We start from the raw sequence: 14,044 nt of genomic DNA, 5'->3' as shown, positions 1-14,044 counted from the left end.
TATTTAAAAAAAACAACATTTAATTGAATCAAACTAATTGTCCAGTCAATGGTAGTAAACATTTTAAAATTATCTGTCGAGGGTACACTTATTAATGACGAATAATTATATTGATCTGCGATTAATCACAATTATGAGTTAACTATGAACAAAGTGTGATTAATCACTACTAAATATTTTAATTGTTTGACAGCCCTTGTTAGAACATAAATGAATGTTTAGGATGGAAAAACACGTTTCTAGTGTAAAAAACAGACAGAGAATTCTGCAACTTGTCGATGACATCGGACAATACAGAAGTCTTTGGTGGTGTTTCCTTCTGTAATTATAATTAATTACTACTATAATTAAAACGTCAATTAAAACATAATAAATATGCTTTTATTCCCATCTGGTATCTACTTTTAGGTTAGTGTGGTATAAAACGATTAAAACATCAAAAAGGTATTTATTTTGTCTGTTCACGTCTAATTATTTCTTATTTCTGAGTTGCTTTGATTGGATCTGTGTCAAATGCGAATCATATTGCAGCATGTTTGTGTGAAAGAGGTCTTTTTGAACCTCTAAATTCTTCTTAAAAGGCAAAGCTCTAAATCACATTAAAAAGGTGTGTTTATTTTAATATTTAGATAACATTTCGGTAACACTTTAGTATGGGGAACATATTCACCATTAATTAGTTGCTTATTAAAGTAACATACTTAATTTAGAGATATTTGGACACTAGGGGAACATATAAGGGTTAGGGTTACTAATAAGCAATAATTATGAGGTTATTGAGGGAAGACTTTAGTTAATGGCTTATTGGTTGTATAATGAGGCCATGCAGAATAAGGCATTAATAAGTACTTCATAATGACCAATTAACAGCCAATATTTTACTAATTTACATGTTAATAAGCAACTAATTAATGGTGAATATCCATCCATCCATCCATCTTCTTCCGCTTATCCGAGGTCGGGTCGCGGGAGCAGCAGCCTAAGCAGAGAAGCCCAGACTTCCCTCTCCCCAGCCACTTCGTCCAGCTCTTCCTGTGGGACCCCGAGGCGTTCCCAGGCCAGCCGGGAGACATAGTCTTCCCAACGTGTCCTGGGTCTTCCCCGCGGCCTCCTACCGGTCGGACGTGCCCTAAACACCTCCCTAGGGAGGCGTTCGGGTGGCATCCTGACCAGATGCCCGAACCACCTCATCTGGCTCCTCTCGATGTGGAGGAGCAGCGGCTTTACTTTGAGCTCCTCCCGGATGGCAGAGCTTCTCACCCTATCTCTAAGGGAGAGCCCCGCCACCCGGCGGAGGAAACTCATTTCAGCCGCTTGTACCCGTGATCTTGTCCTTTCGGTCATAACCCAAAGCTCATGACCATAGGTGAGGATGGGAACGTAGATCGACCGGTAAATTGAGAGCTTTGCCTTCCAGCTCAGCTCCTTCTTCACCACAACGGATCGATACAGCGTCCGCATTACTGAAGACGCCGCACCGATCCGCCTGTCGATCTCACGATCCACTCTTCCCTCACTCGTGAACAAGACTCCGAGGTACTTGAACTCCTCCACTTGGGGCAAGATCTCCTCCCCAACCCGGAGATGGCACTCCACCCTTTTCCGGGCGAGAACCATGGACTCGGACTTGGAGGTGCTGATTCTCATCCCAGTCGCTTCACACTCGGCTGCGAACCGATCCAGCGAGAGCTGAAGATCCTGGCCAGATGAAGCCATCAGGACCACATCATCTGCAAAAAGCAGAGACCTAATCCTGCAGCCACCAAACCAGATCCCCTCAACGCCTTGACTGCGCCTATAAATTCTGTCCATAAAAGTTATGAACAGAATCGGTGACAAAGGGCAGCCTTGGCGGAGTCCAACCCTCACTGGAAACGTGTCCGACTTACTACCGGCAATGCGGACCAAGCTCTGGCACTGAGCATACAGGGAGCGAACTGCCACAATCAGACAGTCCGATACCCCATACTCCCTGAGCACTCCCCACAGGACTTCCCGAGGGACACGGTCGAATGCCTTCTCCAAGTCTACAAAACACATGTAGACTGGTTGGGCAAACTCCCATGCACCCTCAAGGACCCTGCCGAGAGTATAGAGCTGGTCCACAGTTCCACGACCAGGACGAAAACCACACTGTTCCTCCTGAATCCGAGGTTCGACTATCCGGCGTAGCCTCCTCTCCAGTACACCTGAATAGACCTTACCGGGAAGGCTGAGGAGTGTGATCCCACGATAGTTAGAACACACCCTCCGGTTCCCCTTCTTAAAGAGAGGAACCACCACCCCGGTCTGCCAATCCAGTGGTACCGCCCCCGATGTCCACGCGATGCTGCAGAGTCTTGTCAACCAAGACAGCCCCACAACATCCAGAGCCTTAAGGAACTCCGGGCGGATCTCATCCACCCCCGGGGCCTTGCCACCGAGGAGCTTTTTAACTACCTCAGCAACCTCAGCCCCAGAGAGCCCACCACAGACTCCCCAGGCACTGCTTTCTCATAGGAAGACGTGTTGGTGGGATTGAGGAGGTCTTCGAAGTATTCCCTCCACCGATCCACAACATCCGCAGTCGAGGTCAGCAGAACACCATCCTCGCCATACACGGTGTTGATAGTGCACTGCTTCCCCTTCCTGAGGCGGCGGATGGTGGTCCAGAATTGCTTCGAAGCCGTCCGGAAGTCGTTTTCCATGGCCTCACCGAACTCCTCCCATGTCCGAGTTTTTGCCTCTGCGACCGCTGAAGCCGCACACCGCTTGGCCTGTCGGTACTTGTCCACTGCTTCAGGAGTCCTATGAGCCAAAAGAACCTGATAGGACTCCTTCTTCAGCTTGACGGCATCCCTCACCGCCGGTGTCCACCAACGGGTTCTAGGATTACCGCCACGACAAGCACCAACTACCTTGCGGCCACAGCTCCAATCAGCCGCCTCGACAATAGAGGCGCGGAACATGGTCCATTCGGACTCAATGTCCAGCACCTCCCTCGTGACATGTTCAAAGTTCTTCCAGAGGTGGGAATTGAAACTCTCTCTGACAGGAGACTCTGCTAGACGTTCCCAGCAAACCCTCACAATGCGTTTGGGCCTGCCAGGTCTGTCCGGCATCCTCCCCCACCATCGAAGCCAACTCACCACCAGGTGGTGATCGGTAGAAAGCTCCGCCCCTCTCTTCACCCGAGTGTCCAAAACATGAGGCCGCAAATCCGATGACACAACTACAAAGTCGATCATGGAACTGCGGCCTAGGGTGTCCTGGTGCCAAGTGCACATATGGACACCCTTATGTTTGAACATGGTGTTCGTTATGGACAATCTGTGACGGGCACAAAAGTCCAATAACAAAACACCGCTCGGGTTCAGATCCGGGCAGCCATTCTTCCCAATCACGCCTCTCCAGGTTTCACTGTCGCTGCCAACATGAGCATTGAAGTCCCCCAGTAGAACGAGGGAATCACCCGGGGGAGCACTCTCAAGTACTCCCTCGAGTGAATCCAAAAAGGGTGGGTACTCTGAGCTGCGGTTTGGCGCGTAAGCGCAAACCACAGTCAGGACCCGTTCCCCCACCCGAAGGCGGAGGGAAGCTACCCTCTCGTCCACCGGGTTGAACTCCAACGTACAGGCTCTGAGCCGGGGGGAAACAAGAATTGCCACCCCAGCCCGTCGCCTCTCACTGCCGGCAACGCCAGAGTGGAAGAGAGTCCAGCCCCTCTCGAGAGAACTGGTTCCAGAGCCCTTGCTGTGCGTCGAAGTGAGTCCGACTATATCTAGCCGGAACTTCTCCACCTCGCGCACTAGCTCAGGCTCCTTTCCCCCCAGCGAGGTGACGTTCCACGTCCCAAGAGCTAGCTTCTGTAGCCGAGGATCGGACCGCCAAGTGCCCTGCCTTCGGCCTCCGCCCAGCTCACATCGCACCCGACCTCTATGACCCCTGCTATGGGTGGTGAGCCCATTGGAGGGGGGACCCACGTTGCCTCTTCGGGCTGTGCCCGGCCGGGCCCCATGGGGACAGGCCCGGCCACCAGGCGCTCGCCATCGTGCCCCACCTCCGGGCCTGGCTCCAGAGGGGGGCCCCGGTGACCTGCGTCCGGGCGAGGGAAATCTGGGTTCCTTGTCAGTGTTATTCATAGAGGTCTACGAGCTGCTCTTTGTCTGATCCCTCACCTAGGACCAGTTTGCCTTGGGAGACCCTACCAGGGGGCATAGAAGCCCCCGGACAACATAGCTCCTAGGATCATTGGGACACGCAAACTCCTCTACCACGTTAAGGTGGCAGCTCAAAGAGGAGATGGTGAATATGTGTTCCCCATATTAAAGTGTTACCAAAATTTCAGCTTGCTATACATAACCTAAGAAATAATGTATTATTTGTCCTGGTGCAACTTAATGCTTGCTTGTTGCCAGGCAGAATTGACTGTATTAGCGATTCACTCTCATCATGCTGTTACTTTGGACCAGTGGCCCACTCAGCTGTGAAAGAAAAGAGCGAGCTGGCCAATTTTTGCAAATCAAGTCTAAAACTCCATCCATCTATGTAGGAAACTGACCCTTTGCCAGGTTTGAAATCATTCGTATTATTTATTTTCTTTGGCAATTGTGCGTGTTCCATGCAGTGGTGGCAGCCTGCTGGTGGTCTTTATGTGTTGTGAGACGCCACATTGACAAGTTCTATACGGATTCTAGCTGAGCGTTTATAGAGTGAGAAATACTTTTTTTTTTGAGATTTCTGGTCAATGTGGCGTCTGTGTGTGCATGTGAATGTCCTCTTTTGTGTATTTATATCCACACACACTGCTGTGGGGCGGACGATAGTGATGATGTTTTGCCAGAGAGAACCCACAGACCCCGTGGTTCTCTACATGATGATCTATCCGGTGTAGAAAAAAAAAATGGCTGAGTTAGGTTTCTGCTGAAGGCTTGTTTTGTTAGTGCTTGCTCATGTTGGCTCTCTTCATATAAAGAGTGTCGTTTTAAGCCTGCCTTTTGTTATGATAGTGATGGTTATTCTCCACTCCCAGTGATAATATCAGCTTCTATTTTAACATTCTTAATGGTGGGCGCTAACATTCTAGGTGCAACATTCAGCTTTAAGGGGACTTATGATGATTGTCATCTAATTTGAACACACTTCCTTGTGGTCTAAATAATACGTATTAGATATAACTGGCCCTGTATTTACTTGGTATCAGACTGATCCTAAGATGGGCTGTATCGACCAACGCTAACTCCAATCATGAAATTAAGTTCCGGTATCTTCACCTTTATCCAGATCCTCACTAAATGTTCAACACACTACTCATAGGCCATTTCTGCAAGACATTACAATGCTTTTTTTTTTTATGTTATGTACAGTCCCAGTGATGACAGATGGTGATTATAGATTATTGTATCTACATTAGAGAGGCTGCTATTGATTATTTTAGAAATTGAGTAATCTATCAATCAGTTTGTTGGATTGATCGACTAAAGGCCTAATTTACTAAAGGTTTGCATGTACTAAAACACGGGCAAACCTGATAGCACACGTAAAGCTGATCCACTAAACGTGTGCTAAGTGGATTGTGTCTGTTAAGTAAGCAGAATAAGGCATGCAATCCATTTCGCACCTCTGTCTTTATTAATATGCAGAATACAGTATATACTGATCATCAAAACGCCCACAGTACTGGGAGGTGAAAATGCATATGTACAAAACACAAAACCAGTGAGGTACATTGTGTAAATGGTAAATAAAAACAGAATACAATGATTTTCAAATCCTTTTAAACCTATATTCAATTGAATAGACTGCAAAGACAAGATACTTAACGTTCGAACTGGTAAACTTTGTTATTTTTTGCAAATATTAGCTAATTTGGAATTTGATGCCTGCAGCATGTTTAAAAAAAACCTGGCACAAGTGGCAAAAAAGACTGAGAAAGTGGAGGAACGCTCATCAAACACTTATTTGGAACATCCCACAGGTGAACAGGCTAATTGGGAACAGTTGGGTGCCATGATTGGGTATAAAAGCAGCTTCCATGAAATGCTCAGTCATTCACAAACAAGGATGGGGAGAGGGTCACCACTTTGTGAACAAATGCGTGAGCAAATTGTCGAACAGTTTAAGAACAACATTTCTCAATGAGCTATTGCAAGGAATTTAGGGATTTCACCATCTAAGGTCTGTAATATCATCAAAAGGTTCAGAGAATCTGGAGAAATCACTGCACGTAAGCGGCAAGGCCAAAAACCAACATTGAATGCCCGTGACTTTCGATCCCTCAGGCGGTACTGCATCAAAAAGCCACATCAGCGTCTAAAGGATATCACCACATAGGCTCAGGAGCACTTCAGAAAGCCACTGTCAGTAACTACAGTTGGTCGCTACATCTGTAAGTGCAAGTTAAAACTCTACTATGCTAAGACAAAGCCATTTATCAACAACACCCAGAAACGCTTCGCTGGGCCTGAGCTCATTTAAGATGGACTGATGCAAAGTTGAAAAGTGTTCTGTGGTCTGATAAGTCCACATTTCAAATTGTTTTTGGAAACTGTGGACGTCGTGTCCTCTGGACCAAAGAGGAAAAGAACCATCCGGATTGTTATAGGCGCAAAGTTCAAAAGCCAGCATCTGTGATGGTATGGGGGTGTATTAGTGCCCATACCGCCCCCTAATCATGGGGGCGGTATGGCGTAGTGGGTAGAGCAGCCGTGCCAGAAACCTGAGGGTTGCAGGTTCGCTCCCCGCCTCTTGACATCCAAATCGCTGCCGTTGTGTCCTTGGGCAGGACACTTCACCCTTGCCCCCGGTGCCGCTCACACTGGTGAATGAATGATGAATGAATGATAGGTGGTGGTCGGAAGGGCCGTAGGCGCAAACTGGCAGCCTCGCTTCCGTCAGTCTACCCCAGGGCAGCTGTAGCTACAAATGTAACTTACCACCACCAGGTGTGAATGAATGATGGGTTCCCACTTCTCTGTGAGCACTTTGAGTATTTAATAATAGAAAAGCGCGATATAAAATCTAATCCATTATTATTATTATTATTATTATTATTAATCAGAGAGCTATTTTTTTCCTGCCTTTTGCCACACTCGGTCTGGCTGTTTTGTTTACTCCATGCAACAAGGTACGTTGGTATACCTTTTTTCATTCCTGTTCCTGAGCTAAGCTTCGCCATTTGTTTGCTTCATGCAACATTGACGTTTGGTGATTTTTGCATTTGTGTGCTTGTTTTCGATGCTAAGCCTTTTTCGTAGCTTTGCCATAGCTACCCGTGCTATCGGCACGCTTTCCTGCATTTTTGCCTGATTTGTGGAAAAATAATAATTTTCCTACCTGCACTTTTCCGCCAGAGTTCCGCCTGCATCTTGGGGAAACGATCCGCGCATTAACATGCGACCACCCATTCGTAACAGTCTGCACCACTTTTCACTTGCACAAGCACTTGCACAAACACGCCCACTAACAAGCTGTTTTATAGATTGCACACGCTGTTCAGCACGTGTTGTTTAGATCTTAGTAAATCAGGCCCTAAGTGGTTAAAACACACTTTATAACCTTAATGCGTATTTTAGGAAAAATAGTTCAAAGTGGTCATATTGTGATTTTTCGTTCTCCATTTAAACACTTTTTTTGTGGTCTGCATAACATGTAATGGGAGTTATTTGGTCAAAATGTTGCATAGCTTATGTTTTACAGACCACCTTCAAGCTGTTTCTGACCATCTCCTCAGGATGTGCCGTTCTGTAGGCGGTCTTATTTACGTGCCTCCACTTTGACTGTGTTTTCTCCCCGCCAGCCATGTTGTAGTTTTTTAGCGCTTACATTTCGAGTCTACTGACAGATTTAAGTTAGAACTACACGCTACTTTGTATTAGAAATGGCGGAGGATTCATGTACGAGCCAGTCTGCCTCACAACAAGAGGATAGAGAAACAGATAAGACCCTATTCACTACGACGCAGACTACAATGGCGGACTCGCGTAAAGCACTTGGTGTAAATTTCTGCCACGTATGGTGTCAGGTTCAAACACTGATGGCATCTATTAAACGAGACAAGAAGCAAGGAATTAAACAGAGACAGAATCAAATTTGGCTCAGTGAGGAGAAACGTGTACATCTGTACCCTTGTACAGTGTCATTACGCTCTGGCGAAAGATTGTACGCCACCTCTTTTATTTGGACTTTCCCTGATTACATGGCAACAGCTGTTTCTAAGGGACGTGGGTCGTAAACAGCCATCGCCTTTGACTACAAAACAGTTCAAAAGAAAAGGTTGTAAAACATTTGAAAGAAGAGGTCACCTTGAGGGGAGTCAGGCCCTGCTTCCTCTCCGCTTTGTAGTTCTTGGGTCACGACATTATCTTTCTGTTGGTTACAATACATGAAAGAAACAGAACACCTTTATGTTGCTTCCCATCCTACACAGTGGAGTTTTACAGGCCTTCTTCTTGGTAGGTTCAAAGACAGCTTTTGTCTTCTCGCCGGGAACTCATGGCAACACGAAGTTTTGTGATAACTTAGATACAATTATTCTAACATATGGCGATATCCGTTGACGTCACAATGGGTAAAATGTCAAACAGCATGTTTGGAAGAAGTATGAAAGAAGGCAAGATTGTTATAAATATCTCCGCCATGCCCCCATAGTTTGATTCTACATTTTCCAGACTTATGCAGATTCCAAATACACAAAAACTTGTACCAATATGTAAGAAAAGTTGGTTTAGCATAATAGGTCCTCTTTAAATAAAGAAAGATCTTTTTGCTTGCCATAACATTCATATTTTTTTTCCAATTAATGCATATACAGTAATCATCATTGAAATTGCACTTGTGTGGCATTGATAAAAGATGTTTTTAAACTCTGCTGTTCATCGCCGCACAGATCACGGCACCCCTGTTGCAGATGTTGTGCGGAAACTATGTCCACATATTTCAAGTCCCGGGCACTATAGGCGGTTCGAATAAAAAAAAATTATTAGTTACACTGAAACAGTTAATCTAAGCAACAGAATATGAATCAAAGTTGTTTTCTATTCGATTTATTCGATTAATTGTTGCAGCTCTAATCGGCACCTTTATCCAGATTTTCACCAAGTGGTACATTTTTGTTTGGTGGCTCAAAATGGTCGTATTATTCATTTGTATTAATCTTTATTTGATCAGATGAAAACCAAGATGTCTTTCACAAGGGGGACCTGACCAAGAGGTCATTTCAACGATAACGAATAGACTTTAAAAATGGTTGTACTTTAAAGAGTAAAAGTGTGACAAGGTGCCTTATAATGCATTAGTTCAGAATAGATTGACAATTTAAAACCACAAACACTATTCGTAGGACTCTCTTCATTTTTATTTTAGGACTGCTCAAAAAGCACTAATAGAAATTAGGGTTGTACTGTATACCGGTACTAGTATAGTACTGCGATACTAATTAATCATGTTCGGTACTATACCACCTCTAAAAAGTAACTTAGAATTTATAGGCAGCAATACATTGCAAAAAAGTTGGCACAGGGGCATTTTTACCACTGTGTTACATGGCCTTTCCTTTTAATAACCCTCAGTAAACGTTTGGGAACTGAGGAAACCAATTTTTGAATTCTTGCTTGATGTACAGCCTAAGGTGTTCAACTGGTCAATTTTAGGCTTCATACTGCGGCACACGTTTTCAATGGGAGACAGGTCTGGACTACAGGCAGGCCAGTCTAGTACCCACACTCTTTTACTATGAAGCCACGCTGTTGTAACACGTGGCTTGGCATTTTCTTGCTGAAATAAGCAGGGGCGTCCATGATAACGTTGCTTGGATGGCAACATATGTTGCTCCAAAACCTGTATGTACCTTTCAGCATTAATGGTGCCTTCACAGATGTGTAAGTTACCCATGCCTTGGGCGCTAATACACCTCCATACCATCACAGATGCTGGCTTTTGAACTTTGTGCCTATAACAATCCAGATGGTTCTTTTCCTCTTTAGTCCGGAGGACACGACGTCCACAGTTTCCAAAAACAATTTGAAATGTGGACTGCATTTTTCCACTTTGCATCATCCATCCATCCATTTTCTACCGCTTATCTCTTTCGGGGTCACGGGGGGTCGCTGGAGCCCATCTCAGCTACCATCGGGCGGAAGGCGGAGTACACCCTGGAGAAGTCGCCACCTCATCGCAGAGCCAACACGGATAGACAGACAACATTCACACTCACATTCACACACTAGGGCCAATTTAGTGTTGCCAATCAACCTATCCCCAGGTGCATGTCTTTGGAGGTGAGAGGAAGCCGGAGTACCCGGAGGGAACCCACCCAGTCACGGGGAGAACATGCAAACTCCACACAGAAAGATCCCGAGCGCAGGATTAAACCCAGGACCTTTGTGTTGTGAGGCAGACACACTAACCCATCTTCCACCGGGCTGCCCTCACTTTGCATCAGTCCATCTTAAATGAGCTCAGGCCCAGCGAAGCCGGCGGCGTTTCTGGGTGTTGTTGATAAATGGCTTTTGCTTTGCATAGTAGAGTTTTAACTTGCACTTACAGATGTAGCGACCAACTGTAGTTACTGACAGTGGTTTTCTGAAGTGTTCCTGAGCCCATGTGGTGATATCCTTTACACACTGATGTCGCTTTTTGATGCAGTACCACCTGAGGGATTGAAGGCCACAGGCATTCAATGTTGGCTTTTAGCCTTGTTGCTTACGTACAGTGATTTCTCCAGATTCTCTGAACCTTTTGATGATATTACGGACCGTAGATGGTGAAATCCCTAAATTCCGTGCAATAGCTGGTTGAGAAATGTTGTTCCTAAACTATTTGCTCACGCATTTGTTCACAAAGTGGTGACCCTCGCCCCATCCTTGTTTGTGAATGACTGAGCATTTCACTGCTTTTATCCCCAATCATGGCACCCACCTGTTCCCAATTAGCCTGTTCACCTGTGGGATGTTCCAAATAAGTGTTTTTAGCCCAAATGCGTCGTTATAAAGGTTCATGGGGGATGAGTATAAAACTCTATAGTAGCACGAATGCTTCCCTTTTTCATTATGGACACTGTGGCAGTCTTGTTGATGCCATACTCACGGCGATAACATCCCTGTATTGCCGCCTTTCTCCAGATTCTCACCAACATACATTGACCTATGCACCCTCTTCTAACTGTCATTTTAATTATATTGCCAACCGAAGCACAACATAAGAATGTCTGTATGTGCTGTTGTTTTCCCAGGAGAAGCAGTATGTGGGCTTCGCCACTCTGCCTAACCAAGTCCACAGGAAGTCGGTGAAGAAAGGTTTCGACTTCACTCTCATGGTGGCGGGTCAGTTGGAATACTCTCCCATAAGTGAAACATGTGCACAATATAATGTGATGTACTGCACCTGTCATTATTCTCTACCTATTTTTGTGGTCAGTAACTACGCTCTATTATCGCATGAATAGTGTGTGTGTGTTTGTGTGTGTGTTATCACTGTGCAGGCGAGTCCGGCATGGGCAAATCCACATTGGTCAACAGCTTGTTCCTCACAGACCTCTACAAGGACAGGAAGCTGCTGAATGCTGAGGGTAAGTCTCATAATCATCGGCTATGTCTTTTGCTCAGCTCTGTTTGGTTGACGGAATGTGCTCAGCGCTCCGCTATTTATATAAGTGACTAAATTGCACTTGGTCTCGTCACACAGCCACAGGAAATGACTCTCCTTGTGGTCAGCAGCTCGTATTGTCGACTCTACTCTGAGGCACATGAAGTAGAAACATGTCCAATATTTCATCATTTCAAAGGGCAACAGCGCTTTTTGAGGGGAAATTTGCCTAACATTCACAATCTTTATGTGATTGATTGATTGAAACTTTTATTAGTAGATTGCACAGTGAAGTACATATTCCGTACAATTGACCACTAAATGGTAACACCCGAATAAGTTTTCCAACTTGTTTAAGTTGGGGTCCACTTAAATTGATTCATGATACAGATATATACTATTTTCATAATACAGTCATCACACAAGTTAATCATCACAGTATATAAATTGAATTATTTACATTATTTACAATCCGGGGTGTGGGATATGGAGGGGGAGGGGGGTTAGGTTTGGTTGGTATCAACACTTCAGTCATCAACAATTGCATCATCAGAGAAATGGACATTGGAACAGTGCAGGACTGACTTGGTATGATATGTACAGCAAGTAGTGGACATAAAGAGAGAGATCAGAAAGTATAAGAAAAAGTGTCTACATTTGATTATTTACAATCCAAAGAGTTATTATGTGGAAGGGAGGGTGTTAGTTTTGGGTTGAAGTTGCCTTTTAGTGCGGTTTTGAAGGAGGATAGAGATGCCCTTTCTTTTACACCTGTTGGGAGTGCATTCCATATTGATGTGGTATAGAAGGAGAATGAGTTAAGACCTTTGTTAGATTGGAATCTGGGTTTAACGTAGTTAGTAGAGCTCCCCCTGGTGTTGTGGTTACGGCGGTCATTTACGTTAAGGAAGTAGTTTGACATGTACTTCGGTATCAGGGAGGTGTAGCGGATTTTATAGACTAGGCTCAGTGCAAGTTGTTTTACTCTATCCTCCACCCTGAGCCAGCCCACTTTGGAGAAGTGGGTAGGAGTGAGGTGGGATCTGGGGTGTAGGTCTAAAAGTAATCTGACTAGCTTGTTCTGGGATGTTTGGAGTTTAGATTTGAGGGTTTTGGAGGTGCTAGGGTACCAAGAGGTGCATGCGTAATCGAAAAAGGGTTGAAGGAGAGTTCCCGCCAGAATCCTCATGGTGCTTTTGTTGACCAGAGAGGAGATTCTATAGAGAAATCTTGTTTGTTGGTTGACCTTTTTGATTACCTTGGTTGCCATTTTATCACAGGAAAGATTAGCCCCTAGAATGGAACCTAGGTAGGTGACCTCATCTTTCCTGGTGATAACAATGTCACCCACTTTTTATAGTGAGACAAGAACATTCATGGGTTTCTCTTTTCTGTGCGTTTGAAATAGTGAGAAATTGCTAACAAGAGGCGGCTAAACAATGCAGGTAATGTGGAGTCATCTATTCCGCCTGTAAACCTCTCTTAAAAAACATCCCACACTAGTGTTACTAGTGTTATCATATCTGAGTTATTGCGTAGAAATATGGGGAAATAACTACAAAAGTACACTTCATTCACTAACGGTGTTACAAAAAAGATCAGTTAGAATAATACATAATGTTGGATATAGAGAACACACAAACCCTTTATTTATTGAATCAAAAATACTGAAATTCCACGATATATTGAATTTGCAAATAGCTACAATTATACACAAAGCAAACTATAACCTGCTACCCAAGAATATACAACAATTCTTCTCAACAAAAGAGGAGAAATATAATTTTACAGAAAAATGTAATTTAAAACATTTGTACGCACATACAAAACTTAAGACATTCAGTATATCCATCCATCCATTTTCTACCGCTTAATCCCTTCGGGGTCGCGGGGGGCGCTGGAGCCTATCTCAGCTACAATCGGGCGGAAGGCGGGGTACACCCTGGACAAGTCACCACCTCATCGCAGGGCCAACACAGATAGACAGGCAACATTCACACTCACATTCACACACTAGGGCCAATTTTAGTGTTGCCAATCAACCTATCCCCAGGTGCATGTCTTTGGAGGTGGGAGGAAGCCGGAGTACCCGGAGGGAACCCACGCAGTCACGGGGAGAACATGCAAACTCCACACAGAAAGATCCCGAGCCCGGGATTGAACCCAGGACTATTCAGGACCTTCGTATTGTGTGGCAGACGCACTAACCCCTCTACCACCGTGCTTCTCAACAAAAGAGGAGAAATATCATTTTACAGAAAAATGTAATTTAAAACATTTGTACGCACGTACAACACTTAAGACCTTCAGTATATCAGTTTGTGGAATTAAATTATGGAATGGCTTAAGCAAAGAAATCAAACAATATACTAATATGATCCACTTCAAGTAACTCTTCAAACTTAAAGTGTTTACAAAGAAGAAGAACCATGATAAACATTCTGAATTTATCTCATCCATCCATTCATTTTCTAGATAATCT

General features: G+C 44.7%; 1 protein-coding gene across 2 annotated transcripts in view; it reads left to right on the top strand.

Annotated features, from left to right (window-relative positions):
- septin5a (septin 5a) overlaps positions 1–14,044 on the top strand; it is a 67,860-nt gene that overhangs the window by 38,211 nt on the left and 15,605 nt on the right. For both annotated transcript variants that reach the window (XM_061928907.2, XM_061928906.2), the window contains 2 exons: positions 11,210–11,300; positions 11,459–11,545. In XM_061928907.2, coding sequence (XP_061784891.1) covers positions 11,210–11,300; positions 11,459–11,545 — 178 coding nt within the window. The remainder of the gene's footprint in view (positions 1–11,209; positions 11,301–11,458; positions 11,546–14,044) is intronic.

The sequence above is a fragment of the Nerophis lumbriciformis genome, linkage group LG33 (assembly GCF_033978685.3).
Source record: "Nerophis lumbriciformis linkage group LG33, RoL_Nlum_v2.1, whole genome shotgun sequence".
NCBI classification, from domain to species: Eukaryota; Metazoa; Chordata; class Actinopteri; order Syngnathiformes; family Syngnathidae; genus Nerophis; species Nerophis lumbriciformis.
The sequence above is the reverse complement of the archived record's forward strand: the minus strand, read 5'-3'. Positions and strand labels throughout refer to the sequence as shown.